At 43.1% G+C, this 19,067-nt stretch overlaps 1 protein-coding gene across 1 annotated transcript; it reads left to right on the forward strand.

Annotated features, from left to right (window-relative positions):
* Positions 1-1,540: 1,540 nt before the first annotated feature.
* Positions 1,541-18,326, forward strand: LOC119285706 (ABC transporter E family member 2). The gene is made up of 12 exons (XM_037565034.1): positions 1,541-1,831; positions 3,519-3,604; positions 3,696-3,793; positions 5,200-5,317; positions 5,439-5,528; positions 6,175-6,479; positions 6,574-6,769; positions 6,846-7,028; positions 7,760-8,029; positions 8,690-8,935; positions 17,783-17,919; positions 18,008-18,326. The coding sequence occupies exons 1-11, from the start codon at positions 1,729-1,731 to the stop codon at positions 17,900-17,902; spliced, it is 1,815 nt and encodes a 604-aa protein (XP_037420931.1). The 5' UTR covers positions 1,541-1,728; the 3' UTR covers positions 17,903-17,919; positions 18,008-18,326.
* Positions 18,327-19,067: the final 741 nt, after the last annotated feature.

Raw genomic sequence — 19,067 nt, forward strand, 5'->3', positions numbered from 1 at the left:
ATGAGGACATGACTACCTTGGATACGACCAAAAATATTGCATACATGCATATTTGTGAGGTGATTTCTAATGCAAACTATGCAATAATTTATTTATGTTATCGAGGACAAAAATACTTCACAGACTTTTGTGACATGTCTAATTGCAGGTGTATAGAACTTTTGTACAATCCACATATGAAGATAAGGGGAAAAGAGAAGTTTAGGTGCTGTTCAAGAAGTCCTCTCACGCCACTTTCAGGCCAAGAGAAATTAGAGTCCAAGTCCCACACGTTCTGGACTCAGATTCGGACTATACAGACATACCCGACTCAAAACTTCAACATCTCTTTCATTCGGCCTCGGAATTGGGTGATTCTTTTTTCTTGGAAAATAGATTTCGTGCACTTTTCAACCCAATTGGATTCACCTTCATATTCGTCCGGAGCGTTGAGATATTGATGAAATAATCTGACGCTGCAGCAGAATCCGAGTCAAACTACAAGTCCAAAGGTGTTGCATCACCTTCACTTGGGCCCATGAGCCTTGTACGACCTAGGTTTAGTTTTAGTCTGCCTTGAGATGTCCTCCCACCTCCTTGGCCGCCACCCCTTGCTTCTATATATGTAGATCCATCTAATAGCTTTTTGCTTGCGATTTGTTTAGTTAAAAGTTAACCATTGCAACTTCGTATATTTTGTTTGTGTCCAAGGACCAGACCAAGACCGCTTTCAGATTCCCACCTTGATCAATAAAGCTTTCCTCTTATATTCGCAATATCCAGATTGCAGTTTCAGTTTCTTGCTTGTTCTCTCGTTTGCTTGCGGAAAATAGACCCTTGTGGGCAGGTTGATCGTGCTCCGGCGTGGTCAATAACCTCTCGGAGTTGGTTTAGTGATTGCTAAAGCGCGACGTCCTCACACGTTCGTAGTCGAATCGTCAAAGTCTACTCCACCAAAAACGATAGCCATCATCTCATCGAAAGACGGGACACCTTTGCCTCTATCAACTTGGCTCTTGAGGAGTTGGTGTAGTATTCATGGGATGACCGTAGGGTGCTCCGCACCAGGAGTTGCGCGAGGGCTCAACCGACGGCCATCACGTAGCCTTGCCGCCTACCCGAGCCACAACTAGGGTTAGTTATCCAGGGGCGTAGAGCAGCGGCTAGAGCGGTGAATCGGTAGAACGAGGCGAGGCAAAGGCCTGCCTACCGATGGTGGCGCTGAAGACGACCATGCTAGGAGGGATCGGAGGTGGTGGTGACGACGATACCGGTCTGTGGAAAGAGAGAGAGAGAGGGAGTCAGGAGAGCGAGAGGAGAAAGGGGGTCATGGAAGTCGTGCGGGGATGGATCAAGGCATAGTGATTGGGCTGTGCAAGTGCAAAAGACGAAAATACCTCTGGACCGGCACAAAATTGCATGGCGCTACCGCAGAGTTCCATGGCGCGATCCAATCCATTCACCTCTTGATCTGACGGTCACCGCTGAGGCCTCAATCTCCGGCACGAATCTATAATTGAGATGCCGAATTTGAGGGTCCGGCTGGAGGACTCGAGCCTAGGGTTTTTTGGTTGGTCTGCCCACCGGCGCGCGTACGACAACACTTCCATAGCCAAAGCCAAAGTGATATACCCTTCTCCCCGCCGCCACTTCCACGCCTAACTCTAGTGCCGCCGCCTGTGGTAGCGCTCTGCCCCCTCCAGCGGAAATCTCTTTGGACGGGGCGGCGAATACGGAGAGTCGCCGCAGATGGCGGACCGTTTGACCCGTATCGCGATCGTGAGCGAGGATAAGTGCAAGCCCAAGAAGTGCCGCCAGGAGTGCAAGAAGAGCTGCCCCGTTGTCAAGACCGGTAATTCGCCTCTCTCTCCACACTCGCGGGTCTGATCGATGTGGGCTTACGATTTGTCTGCCGGTGCTATTGGCGAATCAAAGCGTAGATCCCAGTGGCTTCCCATTTCCACGGGGCAATCTGTTTATATGATGATTTTGATTTCAAGCTGACTGGTGTGTGCCTTGTACTAGCAGGATCTGGGGAATTGGATCGCTTAACATGGTCACGTTTTTGTTTTGGCAGCTGTAGTATCGTTGCTACGAACTTGCTGAAGCGTTGTTACGTGCTTAAGATTTGATTCAGTTTCTCATACATGTTGCCATTTGTTTGTTATTGTAGTCTATGAACAAGGATCAGTGTCCACATTTATAGCGCTTATTGTGGCTGCAACAATTCTCCATTTCCCCTTTTGGTGCTTACAGTGTGTTTGGTTGAGGGGATTTAGTGTTAGGGAATGAGTGTTTTGGGGGTATTGAAACATATAATCCATTATTTGGCCGGTGGCAAGGGAGTTGAGGAGGAAAGGGGGAAAGGGAATTAAGGAGCCCAATTCCCAAAATTCGAACTAAGGCCCTGTTCGGATGCACTCCACTCCTTCAAATCTCTGACTCCACTCCCAGCTCCTTGACTGATGGCTCCTCCAATGAAAATCGAGAGTTGACAAGACGTTTGGCAACGGACTCCACTCCAAAGTCCATACACGATCGATCATAAGGGTGCAGGGGCCGTCGAGCTCCTCCACGTCGTCGCCGGCCGCCGCGTCACGGTCGCCGACGTCGTTCCTCCTGGCGTGGACGTCCTGTAGGTCCTCGAGGTCTTCTTCCCGCTCAATGACGCCGTCAACTATGACGGCCAGCAGCTCCCGCTCTTCACCGTGCAGGTCACGCAGCTCGCCGGCGGCGTCTTCGTCGGCTTCGTCTGCAACCACGCACTGGCCGACGGAACGGCCGCCTTCTGGGGATTCCTCAACGCGCTGGTCGAGATCACGCACGTCAGCCTGGCGCCTCCGGAAGCTCCAGCATCGCGCCAAAGGCTTGTTCCAGCGCTGGTCGCCCGACGGCGGCATGGCGCTGGTGACGATCATGCTGCCATGCGCGGACCTGTCAAAGCTCATCCAGAGGCCGGCACGGACGCCGCTGCGCGGGCACGTGCTGCACTTCTCGGCGGAGTCACTGGCGGCACTTCAGGAACAGGCCGGGGACGCGGCGGGCGCGGCCGCCTGAGCTCGCTGATGTGGTGTGGCGCACACGGACGCGGCCTTCCGGGAGCACGTCGTGGCGTGGACGGCGAGCCCGCCAGGAACAACGCTAATGGGTGGCGCCGAATCGCTGTGAGAGAGAAAGAAATTGGATCGAGCTGGCACAGGGAGTCGCCCGCGGAGCTCGGTATTAGCCACTCCGCCGGATTGAACTGCATCCAGCTCCGCTCCACTCCGTCTACTCTGAGGAGCGGTAGCGTTCGACGCCACTCCGCCCGCTCCAGGAGCGGAGTGCATCCGAACAGGCTCTAAATCTCACCTCACACCAAACGTGGGTTTTAGAGTAATAATCAATTTCCCAAGCCTACTCCCCCAACAAACTCCCACATCTAAACTCCCATCCCCTTTCCCTAACATTACCAAGCACGTTGATGTGTTATGCATGCTAGAGGGTTTCCTAGCTAAAGTGCTGCTGTGGTTATGACAATTAACTGTCTTATTGTACAGGAAAGCTTTGCATTGAAGTTAGTCCAGTGGCCAAACTTGCATTCATTTCTGAAGAGCTGTGTATTGGTTGTGGTATTTGTGTTAAGGTATGCTTGTCATTTAATACTGCAATTAAGATGTATGATTTTTCATAGTGTTACTATAATCTTCTCACTTCTGCTGTAATACTTGATGCAGAAATGCCCTTTTGATGCCATTGAAATCATCAATCTTCCAAAAGATTTGGAGAAAGATACTACCCATCGCTATGGACCGAATACCTTCAAATTGCACAGGTACTTTTTTAATCAAAGAGCCTCGCGCTGCGGTTGGATGTCTGTATTAAAGGCCTCCGTATTGAATTGGTTTCAATACCAATTCAGTGGGGAAACTGTAATGGACATGAATACTATTTCGCTTGTTTCGATGCTCATGGAATTGGCTCATGGAATCCCAGTGAGGTTTCAATACCAAATCTTGTTTGGATGGCAAACTATGGAATTGCATAGTGCCTTGTTCTATATGTATCAAATCGAAATTTGTACAATTTGTGACTATAATTTCCACACATAATTATAGTTCCACACATAATTAAGAATCATAAGTTCCACACAAAATTAAGAATCAATCCACCCGTCAAAGCAGAATCATAAGTTCCACACATAATATCAAAATTTGTACAATATGTCTCTTATGAAAAGCAACCAGCCAAAGCAGAGCCATAAGTTCCACACATAATTAAGAATCAATCCACCCATCAAAATTTAACAATCAATCCTTCTGTTACTAATCTCATCTAGCAATACGGTGAAGAGAAACTAAATTTGGACTGGATGATTATATGAAACAAACAAAATTTCCTGCAGTGTCATAAGAGAGCAAGCACCATGAAATCTGTTCCTGCAGTTGACACTTGACAGTACATGGCTGGGTAATGTGCATTCGACCACCAACTGATGAATTAGTGAATTAGTAACGACTGAAGAGATAGCCAGATTGAAAGGACGTGAGCAATATTGCAATATTTTTATTTTGGCAACTCGTAACCAGCAGCAAAGAAGAAACAAACAAGGGACGAATCGCGAGAGATTGGATGGTTACCAATGCGTGCAGGTGGGGATGGAGGTGGTGACGGCGGGATCGGCAGCGCCGCCGCCGGCGGCGGCCATGGCTTGCTAGTCCTGACGGATGGCCACTGCAACTCCATGACGAGATCCGAGCCGGAGGGGGAGATGAGGCATCCATTGGAGGAGGGGGATGAGCTGAGGTGGCGGGGATTCAGGTGCCGGAGGGCCGGCGAGGACTGGCCACCGCCGTCGGAGGGCTTCCCCGCTGTCGGGGTCCTCTCAGGTCACGCGGGGGGCCGCTGTTTCCTTGGTCAAGCGAGGGAAGAAATAAAAATTGAATCGTTATTTTTTGTGGGATGGACGATGTCCAACCAAATCGGAGGGGTTGAGCTCGGAAACGTTGGGAGGGCTAGCGATTTCGGTGCTGTATTCATTTTATTTCAGACTGCTGTTTCCATGTGCATGCCAAACAGCTGAATTGGAAATTCGGGAATACCAAATCCAATTCAGGGCCTCATTACAGACATCCAAACGCAGCGTTGTTGTATGGATGTGTATTGTTTTTTGGTATTTGTGTGTTATTTAATCTGGGTTGAGGCTGCCCTTTCGAAGAAGTAATAATTTAGAGTTTGCAGGTTGCCTGTTCCAAGACCTGGTCAAGTTTTGGGTCTTGTTGGAACCAATGGAATTGGGAAGTCAACAGCACTTAAAGTCTTAGCTGGCAAGCTGAAGCCCAATCTGGGACGATTCAAAGTATGTTCAGTATCTCTTCTCTGATTCCTGTCTGATGGTTGGTTTCAACTGGTTTCTTAGATTGGGGGAGCCCCTTAACTCCCTGCACAACAGATGGTTATTCATAGATCTTCTCTTGCAGAATCCACCTGACTGGCAAGAGATCCTTACATATTTCCGTGGGTCTGAACTTCAGAACTATTTTACGCGCATATTGGAGGATAACCTGAAGGTTCTACTTTTTACTTATCGTCCTTGTAATTCATGCAGGGCTTGTTAATACGTGTTTTCAACAAGCTCTTGATATCCAGCTTATAATCACTTTCCACGTGTGCTAAGAATTTTTTTGTAATGCATCTGAATAGTTTGACTATACACATATAGATAGTCTGAGATTATTCAAGTCTTGGGGTTGTCACCATATTGTAGTTACTGACATACCAAATACTCCTTACGTCCGAGTTTATTGGTCTGGATGCCCAGTTCTATAGGACCAAGGGACTCAGCCATCTTAATTGCATAGTCCTTTGATCTCTCCCCCAAGTCTGCATGCGGTCGCTCTCCTGCTTGCGTGCCCCAGTCAATAGCATGCATGCAGCAGCAGCCTATTTCTCTCCCCTAGCTTGCATGTGTATGCATGTCCAATCATCACATGGGACTAGCAACAGATCACCAGAGAAACACAGCGCTATAAAAGCAAATGGCCTAACAAATATGGACGCCGTATGGTGCGCCGGCCCTTCAATCCTGGACGGAGGAAGTACCTAGTACTCAGACATTTTTGAATAGGCTGTTCCAGTGTATGATTTTGCATCTGTCTTATGCTGTTGAACGCTTCTGATACTGTGCATTCTATCTCTGCCCCCCATATTCTATAGGCAATCATCAAGCCACAGTATGTCGACCATATTCCAAAAGCTGTTCAAGGAAATGTAGGGCAAGTACTTGAGCAGAAAGATGAGCGGGATATGAAAAATGAGCTGTGCGTTGACCTTGAATTGAACCAAGTTATTGACAGAAATGTAGGAGATCTGTCTGGTGGCGAGCTTCAGAGATTTGCAATAGCAGTTGTTGCTGTACAAAGTGCGGAAATTTACATGTTTGATGAGCCATCAAGTTATTTGGACGTTAAACAGAGGCTTAAGGCTGCCCGAGTCATTAGGTCTTTGCTTAGATCAAACAGGTAATGCATCATTTGTTATCCTAATTATCTTTTGGATCTTTTGACTAAAAGCTTCAAGAAATTTGTTATGAAGTGTTCTCTGATTTGTTTTCAGCTATGTCATTGTTGTCGAACATGACTTGAGTGTCTTAGATTACTTGTCCGACTTTATTTGCTGCTTATATGGGAAGCCAGGTGCTTACGGTGTAGTTACGTTACCATTTTCTGTCCGAGAAGGTATCAATATTTTCCTGGCTGGATTTGTTCCAACAGAAAACCTTCGGTTTCGAGATGAATCTCTTACATTTAAGGTAACATTGGCTCATAGGATTTGAAATACTTGTTCAGTTATGAAACCTTTGTCTTATTTTAGTATGGTCCTGTTAGATTGCGGAGACCCAGGAAAGCGCAGAGGAAGTTGCTACGTACCAGCGGTACAAGTACCCTACCATGAGCAAAACACAGGGAAATTTCAAGCTCTCTGTTGTTGAGGGTGAATTCACTGATTCTCAGATTGTTGTGATGCTTGGTGAGAACGGCACAGGGAAAACTACATTCATCAGAATGCTGGTACATCTTTCTCTCTCTCCCCTCCCTCCGCCCTACTTCCCTCTCTCACCTTATTCTTATCTTGCAAACCTTGTAAGTAGTGCTAGTATTTGAAATGATATGAGAACCTTTGGCTCTTTAGTTTCTTACCATTACGGACACTGAGCTTGACACTATATAGAAAAAATCACGACTATCCATTTCAAGGTTGAAATTTCAACAAGTGCAGAATATGTCTAGTTTTTTCTTTGCCACTATTAAAACTTGTGTTAACTCCCTAGTAGTGTAGTACTCTGAAAGTCAACTAAGTACTACCGAATCAAGATTCCTATTGGATATTGTTAACACAATTTAGTTTGGTGGTGCTTCAAACCCAATGTATACAATTTAGTATGTTGCTGTTCTCAAGGGGTGCAGTATTTTGCCTACCCCAACTTGTTTGGGACTAAAAGGCTTTGTTGTTGCTGTTTGAAAATGTTCATCTAAGATGAATGCAGTTTACTCTTCTCTATAAAGCGGGGTGCAACATTTAATCTATTGATATCGGCTATTTAAAGGTGTGAATTTTACCTTAAGAAATCGAGGATACCCTGTCTTTCTGATGGTACTGTATTGTATACTTATGATTTTATAAGAAATTTACTGTTACATGGCTCAAATCATGTGAAGCTTATCTGGCTAAAATAGTACACGATGTAATTTACTGAATTGATGAAGCAGTTGCATCATACTTTCTTGTTGTGACTGGACAGGCCGGGTTGTTGAAGCCAGATACCATGGAAGGAACCGAGGTTGAAATTCCTGAATTCAATGTGTCCTACAAGCCTCAAAAGATCAGCCCAAAATTCCAGCATCCAGTGAGGCACTTGCTTCATTCGAAAATACGCGATTCATATACTCATCCTCAGTTTGTATCTGATGTTATGAAACCACTACAAATTGAGCAACTCATGGACCAGGAAGTTATTAATTTATCAGGTGGAGAGCTCCAGAGAGTAGCATTATGTTTGTGCCTTGGAAAGGTATTTTCTTCTTCCACTTCAAACTTTGTACGGGATAAAGCAATTCTTTTTTGCATCATATGGTTTTGAACTTCTGAAGGCTTCTCATCTTGTATTGTTTTTAAATGTTCAATATACTAAATGTATATTTTCCATTTAGTTTTTTAAGACTCCTTTCTCGCTCTGCTTTTATGGTTGAGTAAGATTTTGGATATTGTATCAAGCACAAAGATAATATATGGTCCATAATCTATTTGTGATGCTTCACCCTGCTTTAGTGTGATCTTTAGCATGTCTAAATATCAACACAGTCCTTGGCTCATGTGTGAAAACGATTTTCCTAAACGGTACTCCTTCCACCCCATAATATAGTCCACATTGGTTTTACCAAAAGTCAGGCTTCGCAAACTTTGACCATGTTTATAAGGAAAACCATCTATATCTACAATATCAAATGTATACCATATGCAATTTATACTTCATGATGAATCCAATGGTGTTGAATTGGCATTCTAGATGTTGATAAATTTCAATTTTTCTATAAACTTGGTCAAGGTTTACAAGATTTGACTTGGAAAAAATCTAATATGTACTATATTTTGTGATGGAGGGAGTAATATTTAATGGGGCCAAGAACATACGTCCTGTCAGCTTATTGATACCAACTTTGTGGCTGTTCAGCCTGCAGATATTTATTTAATTGATGAGCCAAGTGCATATCTCGATTCAGAGCAGCGTATTGTTGCCTCGAAGGTTATCAAAAGATTCATCCTTCATGCAAAGAAAACTGCATTTATTGTGGAGCATGATTTCATTATGGCAACCTACTTAGCGGACAAGGTTATTGTTTATGAGGGACTTGCTTCTATTGACTGTACTGCCAATGCACCACAGTCTTTGGTATCTGGGATGAATAAATTCTTATCGGTAAGTGCAGGGTAATAAATATTTACAAGATACTCCCTGCTTATATTTCTTCACAGAGGGAGTACTATACTTCCTCCGTCTCGGTTTATTAGCCCTCCTCGTATTTTGGGTCAACCTTTGACCATAGGTTTGACTGCAAAATAGAAATGATATGCCATAAAAAATATAGTTGGATTCCTAGTGGAAACTAGTCTGTTTGTGTACCTCGCTGGTAGATTTTGTGTTGATTTTCATATTTTGCATAAAATTGTACTTGTCTAACCTCCTATTCAGTCATGGAAGTTTATATTTACATCTTCTCTTGTCTTTATCAACATGTATGCGTAACGAATAAATATGCAGGTGTTAGGTAGTTTCTGGAGGCCATTATTTGGGTTTTAATATATTGTATCATAGTTACCTCTATAAGCTTGATTTAGGAACAATATATAGAGCCACAAAAGTGTATAGAAAAACAGCAGCAAACTTTTCAAAATATATGTTTACCTACTCCATATCATAGACTTCCATGTACAGCAACACATAAATGTGAGCTGCAGCATTTAAGCATATTTGTGCACATCAAGGCTAAACTTGTAAAAATGATGGCACAATATTAAACAGAGTTTACAAACTATACTATTACCTAAACGCTTTGAAGGAGCAACAAATAATGCAGCCCATAGGAACAATGCTCATAATTCTAAAAGTGTTCCAGAACTGAAACCCCCCAAGTGCCACATCTTGACCTGCGTTTGGATATGATGTATACATATACACATGGATCACATAATTTTGTTTACAATGAAAATGTAATAGTTGAATGCGCATCACAACTTGTGGTAGTTGAATGAACCTCCTGTAACTTGTGTTGGATCCAGATCGCAAAGAGGCGGTGGCACATGGAAAAATGACTTCGTTGAGCAAAACCTATATTGATTATCTTTTCCGCCACCATATTAAATCATCAACTAGGAGAACATTTTAGCAGCATTTCAATTACATTGGCATCAAAATCTTATAACTCAATAATTACACTTAGCAAAAATCAAGAATAAATGCCATGATTTCACCTGCCGTGTTTCATTTTGCATAGTGATAGAAGAAACTCAACAATGAACATTGTCAGTCGTTTGCATTAAATTAAACAACATCATACGATAGCAAATTCCCCATTCACATCACGAATTTCCCCTTCAGAATTCAGACCTAAGGGTAGCATGTTCCTGATTTAAAAGAAACAAGTGTGACTAAATCAGAAAGAGCACACTACAAAGTAAATAGTCATGATGTGAATGGGTCGATGTTACCCATTGGGACATTGGTCCGGCCCTGCCCATAACAAAGCCGATGGGTCTTGTGGGCCGACTTCATAAGAAAATTGGGCCAGGGGAGCCGGTCATCACCGGTCCACCGGGACAAACGGGTCGACCCTAATTTAGTTGCCCAAGGCTGTAGTCTGCCGTTATGATGCACATGCCTTTGTTAGGTTGTTACCCTTGTGCTTGTATGAAAATTTCAAACTAATGACCCAAGACCACTTTTGTTTCAGAGTTACAAAATGCTACCGTATGGTGCAAACGGTTCGTGGTAGAAATAGAAACGAAGGTGCATATATTCTTTTTTTCATTGAACAAATAAATTCTAAATATCTTAACTTACTAAAAATTCCTACAGATAAATGATGCTAGTTGAAACAAGTTGTTGTGTAAATGCTCTTTGCTTTTGTACATTATACTATTAAAATGGGATGGACATGAGGCAACTTGGTATTGGACCATTGGGTCGGCTCTATGTCCCTGAAGAGAATAGAGGGGCCTGCAGGGACCAGGTCTGGGCCGGAGCGGTCTGGCCCATTCCCATCCTGAGTAAATAGTACAACTAACTTTGAACCATGTGCATATCTAATTGTGCTATATAAAACTGAAAAAGATAGAATAGGTACAGTCCAGGGAAATTCATTCTTACCTATGAGAGTTGTTACCGTGTTTTCTGAAACATAAGAAGCTTGCATGCATGCGCCGAAAAGAGCAGTTACAGCAAGCCAGACCTGTAAGAGAGAAACTTCCTTCAGCATCCCATAGATGCGCACAACCTGCAAAACAAAGAAGAAATACTTTGCATCTCCAACAGTCCAAGTCCAGCATAGTTCTAAGAGCCCTGTAGATGAAAATCTGAAAAAACAAACATGACAGAGCAGCTTGCACAGGAAAAGAAGCTAATAGTGAGGAGACCAAATACTAATAGCAGTGCACAGTATGTAGTTTAACACCTGGAATTTGAAATTTTGATAGGAGAGGCACAACATGGCAAGATCTAGGAGAATGAGTTCGAGCAAAGCAACAAACTTGAGTATTACCAGTGGATCTAAAAACCTGTTGAGCAAGATTATGTGCAATACTATTAATCTCTCTAGAAATATGAAACACCTTCGGATGCAAGGAAGCAGTTTGCTTGAGAAAAATGGCCAGATCCTTTCTAATGTTCCAAGGAATAGAGCAGTCCAAGGTGTTTCTCAGAGCAGCATACTTGGCAAGAGAAAGACAATCAGTCAAAAAAATTGGATGAACAACATTAAGCTGAGAGGCTATATAAGCAGCAGAAGAAAGAGCAATGGCTTCAGCTTGTAAAGGAGTGGAAGTAGATGTTGCCGAGGCCTGAATCTGAACATTGATTTCTCCTTGAGCAAATGGAATTGAGATGTAAATTCCAACACCTGTGGCAACTTCATCTGGTGGAAGACCAGGGACTTTCTTTGTTCTGAAAGCTGCATCAGAAAAAAATTTCGCTCCGACAATTAACAAATCAGACTTGAGCATGGTACCTTGCAAAGGAAGCTGATTGTTAGCAAGATGATGTTGAATCTGTTGTTGCTTATTAGAAAGACTTGAAAGAACATCATCAGAGTCCAAATTCAAAGCAACCGTTGCAATGTTAACTTGATAAGGAAGAGCTTTCTGTCGATCAAAAAGAAAATCATTGCGAGCTTTCCAAAGGCACCACAGAAAATTAAGAATATTTGGAATAGAACCATGTGGATGCCTCATCTGAATGAGGGATGTAAGCACTGAATGCATCGTAGAATGTCCTTGAAGTAAAACATCCGCTTTAAGAAACCAAGGAGAGGAGAACCAGGCTGCACGAGCAAAGTGGCAAAGAAAAAAGAGATGAAACTCATCCTCTTGCTGACCACATCGGCAACACATCTGAGAAATGTGAATTGAGAAACGACCAGCGCGCAATCCCGTAGGCAAAGCATTTCTTAGAAGTCTCCAGGCAAAAGTTTGCGCCCTAGGGAGAATGTTTTTTTGTTTCTAAAACAATTTAAGATCTTTTAATACCGAAGGAACAACACTAGGGGCATGTCTAGGATTAGAATGGATTTCTTGCAAACACAGTTTGTAAGCAGATTTGGACGAACAAATGCCATTAGGAGTAAGATCCCAACAAAGCAAATCTGGAACATTATCATCAACAATATCAGTTTGAACAATAGCAGAAGCCATGGGTTGTTGGAAAAGCGAGAAAATAAGAGCATGATTCCAAATCTTTTCCTGGAAGCCAAAGATCTTTAACCAAAGCAGGATACAGAAAACCAGATTGTTGTGGTATAAGGTGATCATGGATTGAACTCCAATTAGTACACCAAGGCATGCTCCAAATGGAAATGTTACCTTGCATAATTTGATAAAAACAATGAGTTCTAAGCTTGGGTAACATTTTTAGAATAGAAGCCCAAAAGGCAGACTTTGGAGGAGTAGCAGTGGCTGTCCAAATGGAAGCAACTGGGAAATATTTTGCTTTGAGCACAAGATACAAATGAGAAGAGTGAGATTTAGCTAACCTCCAAGCAGCTGCTAGAAGAAGACTTTCGTTGATGGCCTTTAAATTCCTTATGCCCAGACCTCCTTCATCTTTAGAATTGCAAATGTCTTTCCATGCCCTAAGACAAAGGCTCTTTGTAGAGTCATTTTCTCTAATACCTGTCCACCAGAAATTTCTAATAATAGCCGTAAGTTTAGCAATGAATTTCTTCGTGAACAAGATATTAGCCATATAATAAACAGGGATGGCCGAAAAAACAGAACGAATCAACTCAAGACGGGCAGCATGAGAAAGCATGTTGGCTTTATAGGAAGGCAACTTATTCAAGAATTTATCGAGAACAAAGTTATAGGCAACAACCCTGTTTTTAGCAGGAAGAACCAGCGGGTGACCAAGATGGGTAAAATTAGCATCCAAGGAAGAAACAGGGAAAATTTGCTTAATATCTTGCACAATATTAGAAGGAACATGAGTGCTGAAAAGAATGGCAGATTTGGTCCAGTTCGGAATTTGTCCAGAAATAGCACAAAATTGATGAATCAGATTAGCCATAGTGGTAGCCTCCTGAAGAGTGGCCTGTCCACAAACCAACAAGTCATCTGCAAAAAGGATAGAGTGAATGGAGGGGCAGTTTGGTCCAAGGGAAATGCCCTGAAGATGATGAGCTGCAAGAGCCTCATTAAGAGCAATGGACAATTCATTAATAGCAAGGACAAATAAATAAGGAGACATATGACAACCTTGTCGAATACCCCGAGAATTTTTAAACTTATGAGATGGTTGACCATTAATAACAACAGAAAACGTGGGCGAAGAGATGCATGCATGAACTAAATTTATAAAATGACTATGCAGCCCTTTATGTGTAAGCGCAGAAACAATGAAACTCCATTCAAGATGATCGAACGCTTTAGCAAGATCAATTTTAAGCATGAAAGCATTATGTTTCCAAGATTTCAAAGAGAAAGAGTGAGTAATTTCTTGGGCAATAATGATGTTGTCACTAATTCTTCTACCTTCAATAAAAGCTTGCTGAGCTGGATCTATGTAATTAGGAAGGTGAGGTTTAATCCTGTTAGCAAGCGACTTTGCAATAATTTTGTAAACAACATTGCAAAGACTTATAGGACGATAGTCCATAGGGACTTGGGGAACCAATTTCTTTGGAATGAAAGCAATATTTGTATCATTAATGTGAGGAGGCAAAACAGCAGTATGATACAAATTGACCACAAGCTGAGTAACCTCATCCCCTATCCAATCCCAAGCAGCCAAGTAAAATTCAACATTGAAACCATCAGGCCCTGAAGAAGCATTTAACTTCATGTCTTTAAGAATGTGCAAAACCTCATGTTTGTTAGGAAGAGAATAAGTTGGATCCAAAGTATCATTAGGCCATTGAGTGAACTCATGAGGTCTATCAGCATTATTATTAGGAGAGGAGAAAATATATCGAAAATAATTGACAAACGTATTAGTGATAGCCGTAGGTTTGAAATGCAGCATGTTGTTCTCATCCTTAATAGAACAAATAGTATTACGCTTCCTACGTTTAACAACAGCCTGGTGGAAAAACTTAGTATTACGGTCTCTAGCCCCAACCCAATTTTTCTTGCTGCGTTGCTTGTAAAAGTGATTAAGGGCCAATTCTTTTGGCGGCTTAAAAAATAAGTCGCCTCCTCCCTAGCTTTTGTCATAAGTCCCCTTCCTTATTTATTGGGGCTTCTGAACTAGTTATGGGATTACTAATCTAGAAGCCTCCATGAATTTTGGGAGCGGCTTATTTTTTAAGCTGGGGAGAGGCAGCTTATTTTTTAAGCCGCCCAAAAGAACTGACCCTAAGCTTGGAAATAGTCTGCTCATACCTGACCGTGAGAGCACCTTCAAGAGCACGGTCCTGCTGTTGAGATGGTAGTTGTTGCAGCTGATTGATCTGTTCTTCTAGCTCCAAAAGATCACTTTGTAGTGACTTCTTTTTCCTGCACCACACTTTAAGTGAACCTGCCAAAGAAGAAGTCTTGGCTGCAAAAGAAGTAAGAGAACAATTGTTCCAGGCAGATTTAGCAAAATTGGCAAAATCCTTTTCCATCAGCCACCAATTCTCAAATTTAAAAGCTTGTCTGGGTTTAACAAAGTTTCCCTCTGTGACATTAAAATGGGAGCATGATCACTGAGAATAATAGGCAGATTAAGAACTTTAGTATTAGGGTAGTGCATGCACCACTCTGCATTGACCAAACAATGATCAAGACGACGATAAATGGGTTTAGAAGTGTGCTGATTGCCACGCCAAGTATACGCCGGACCACTAAAACCTATGTAAAAAAACCCATAATTTTTAACAAGAGAACGAAAAGCATTCATACGAAAGTAATTCACAGTGCCATTACATCCATCTGTATCATACAAGATGTCATTGAGATCTCCCATACAGATCATGGGCATACCCAGATTATCATACACAAAAGTGGAAATTTGACTCCAAATGGCACTAGTCTGCCTATGATATGGGTCACCATACATACAAATCAAGCAAAATTGGACCCCAGAAGCTAGATGGACTACATTAGCTAATATATAGTGGAAGGAAGCACTATGAACAGTGACTTTGAGTTCATCACCCCACATGAGCCAAAGCCATCAAACCTATTAGCAAGATCGACAGAATGGACTTTGGAAGATTTAATTTCTGAGACAAATGTTACTTGAGCTTTCGTGGAGCGAATTAAGTTGGCCAAGAAGAGCATACGATCATTGCCGAGGCCCCGGCCCATACCTCGGCAATTCCAAGCTATGGCCCTCATGACGCCTGAGTTAGGGCCGCGTGCCACTGCGTAAGAAAAATATTGAGTCATGCTCGAGTCCACCTGACCACCTAAGTCCGCCTCCTGCTCCTTCTTTTCCTCGACAATTCCATTCTATCAGCTTCATCTCCCTTGATACTCAGCCTGTGGATGTTCGCAGCCGCTGCAAAGCAGAGCCCCCAACGCCACCAAAAAGCAGAAACCCCAAACACGCCACAAGAAAGCAGAGCAACCGGGAGATGAGACTTCCGCACATGAGCTCATCGGATCAAGACACCGGCAAAACTATAGTGATTAGCAGGAGGACTAAGAGAATCAAAAGCTACAGAGGCGGCTCGCAGCAGATCTGACGGATTAGCGATTAACACAAGACACAACCGATGGAAGACTGCGTGAGGCAACCGAACAAGAGGAATAAATACCTAGGATCAGGATAAATAGGGAATCTGCACGCTTGAGAAGATCCCCACAAAAGCACAGAAAATTGGATTTGATCTAAACCGGGAGACAAAAATCAATCTTGACCTCTTCCTCTACGAACTGTGGAGAGGAACAGAGAACAGATGATTTTTCAGATCTGGATGGACCAAGAGGATTGGAGAAGAAAGAACAGAGAAGAGTTGGGAATCAGAAAAGGAAGAAAGAACAAAGAAGAATCAAGAACAAGAATCAGGAGGAAGAGGACGGCAAGTCGCCAATCACCGGCATATCGCCAAGTCGCCAACCCGGACACGGCTCTCCACATAAGTGAAAATACTCTAGCTGATCTTCTAACTTTCTTGGTGCAGTACATGAGTCACCTCTATATTCCTTAACCTGCACCAAGTTGCCATGACCATTAACCATGGAATACTTATACTGATTCACGTATTTTTATTTGCAAGGTGGTACTACTTGATATTCTGCCAATACCCGTCAATACTTGTTAGCTAACAAAAACTGCGGCAGCGAGCCACAAACTTCATCTATCTGCCAAACTGTCCACATATGTTTAAGAAAAAAAATGTTAGGTATAGATCTTTCAAAGAATGAAAAAGTAATGATACCTTTTTGTTGTCCGACCGAAATAAGCACCGGTGAAACGACCTGCTGCCAAGGGTTGTGCATGTCCGTCCTGGTGGCTATTGCTGCACTGCTGATGAGTTCTTGGCCGCGTGTTGGCCACCGCTGGGTTGGTGTGCCCTGTGTCGATTTGTGCGGCGGTAAGCGCTGATGCTGAGCAGCCTGCAACTGTCAGGAGGCGCTGCTTCCACCTTATCTCCCCGCTGGCTGGTGTGGCTCCAATGGAGAAACAGCGCGAGGCAACAACAACAGATGGTGCGGCTGTGCGGATCTTGCGAACTGTGGGGCTTCGTCCGTCGAGGACAGGGACAACGACCGGAGTGGTGATCGGCGACCGGTCTCCTGGATGGCTAGACAGCGCGCGGACACGGCTTCGGCGGGTGATCAGGTGCTGGGATGGAGAGGCGGCACAGCGGCGCGCAGCAACTTGGCTCCCGACGGTGTGTGCATGGATGGATGCCAAAGCTAAATTTCCCACGCAATTCACGCACAGATCAACAACAGTAGGTGTGGAGGATAACGACGGAAGTGGTGAATGATGGCCGGGATGGTACTCGAGCGATGGGGAGGAGGGCTTTTATAGGCCTTACGGTGCATGAGCAGCGACACAGCGTTGATGCTGTTGTGGTGGGCGGCGGTGTTTGACGGGTCTCTTGTAGAGAGCACTCGACACGTCGAGAACCGAGCTATAAATAATTAAATATCTGATTCTATGGCGGTTGATTGCTCGTAGCAAAACCTACCCAGAAATTGTACCCCCTCTACTGCCCAGAATTACATGTATCTTCTATATAGATTAGGAAGAGGCTGGAAAAAACTCAAAAAAAAAAAGAGGAGAAAAAGGATTCCTACAGGATGTAGGGTCTTATTACTTACAAGTTTCTAATGATACTACTTTTGCTACATAAAAAAAGGAGAAAAAAGGATTCCTAGGTGGAGTATTTTATTATTTAAATGTATGGTCAAAATTTGAAATAAAAATACTTGTGGGATAATAAACCAGAATGCAGGAAGTAGTAATCGAATCTTCCATCTCTGGTTGAGTTGTAAGCATGCAGCTTTCTGTAAGATTAACTTTCAGTAGGATTCTCCAATTCTAGATTTGCATATGCAAACATTACAGTAGTGTTTTTGGGATGCTAATTTCCCTTTTGTTTTTGTTGTTGTTTTCTGATAGCATCTTGACATTACATTTAGAAGAGACCCGACCAACTACAGGCCACGAATCAACAAACTGGAATCTACTAAGGACAGAGAACAAAAGAATGCAGGGTCCTACTACTACCTAGATGACTAGTGAGAGGGGGCACACAGGTTGCTACAATTTGGTATTGGTTAATGGCTGCACGTATCTTATTCTTGATTGTTTAGTGAATTTGTTTCTTTTTGGGCTCCTGTGTAGATTCTTGTTGGACGTCAATAATGTTTTGAACCCTTCCGGATCATGCGCGAGGCTAACGAGAACTTGCCATGACGTGTGTCCATGAGACATGTGAATTGGCCACAGGAGTGAAGTGCATCGAGTGTGGTGCTTGGGTTTCAAAGAAGTGCATGTGTTGAAACTGTATTTTTTGTTGGTTTGAGCTGTGGGGAGAACGATTATCAGTTTTCTTGTATTTGCATTGCTGTATCATGGCTTTACCATCTCATATTGTTTTATCGTGAAATCTTATAATGCATATTCTTTTGGAGCTTATTATAGTCCTCTCAGTAGTTTATCCTCATATTGTATTTTATGTCCTCTCACTAGTTGGTTCCGTTCCTTTTGAACTAGTCTTATGAAAGACGAAGTGTGGTGGGCAGTACACGCTATACATTTTATTTTTTTTGTTCACCTTAGAATTACATTTTTGCTAATTTTCAGCTTGTGTTCACCATAGAATTTTATTTTTGCTAATATCCACTTAGAATTTTATTTTTGCTAATTTCCAGTTGATTGATTTTAATTTGTTTTTAGTCAAAATTTTGGTTTGTTGGGTCTTGTCTTTGTCGGGTTTTCTAAAGAACTAGGCCCGTGTGGAGGGTCACTTCCCTCTTCGTCCTAGCCGGATGAGGGGGGACAAGCAAGGAGAGGCATTCCTTGGGAAAGGTTAGGGACTGTGCTTGTCCCATGGGCGAGATTTTCCTTTTGATCCCGAGCACTACTCGTCCCTGATGTAACGAACTAGAACCTAGGATAATGGGATTCAAGATGGAATTGGGGATTTGGGAATAATCTCAGAGTGAAGCTTGCTATAGAAGAGTTCAGTTCATACATGATCAACAAAGCAATACGACGTGTACTCTCTACTTAAGAAGGCAGGAGAGCTGCTCACTCACGCGACTCTGTAGTTCATGGGCCTAGGCCTGGGATTACGGGACGCAACGTGTACTCTCTACTTAAGAAGGCAGGAGAGCTGCTCACTCACGCGACTCTGTAGTTCATGGGCCTAGGCCTGGGATTACGGGACGCAACCCGGTCA

Source organism: Triticum dicoccoides, chromosome 4A (assembly GCF_002162155.2).
Source record: "Triticum dicoccoides isolate Atlit2015 ecotype Zavitan chromosome 4A, WEW_v2.0, whole genome shotgun sequence".
In the NCBI taxonomy this organism is placed as follows: Eukaryota; Viridiplantae; Streptophyta; class Magnoliopsida; order Poales; family Poaceae; genus Triticum; species Triticum dicoccoides.

Excerpts from the sequence above, each read along its gene's own strand:
- LOC119285706 (XM_037565034.1), top strand. The coding sequence starts at position 1,729 with ATGGCGGACCGTTTGACCCGTATCGCGATCGTGAGCGAGGATAAGTGC. Across the intron at positions 5,529-6,174 it reads TATTGGAGGATAACCTGAAG|GCAATCATCAAGCCACAGTA; the intron begins GTTCTACTTTTT and ends CATATTCTATAG. Across the intron at positions 6,770-6,845 it reads ATGAATCTCTTACATTTAAG|ATTGCGGAGACCCAGGAAAG; the intron begins GTAACATTGGCT and ends TGGTCCTGTTAG.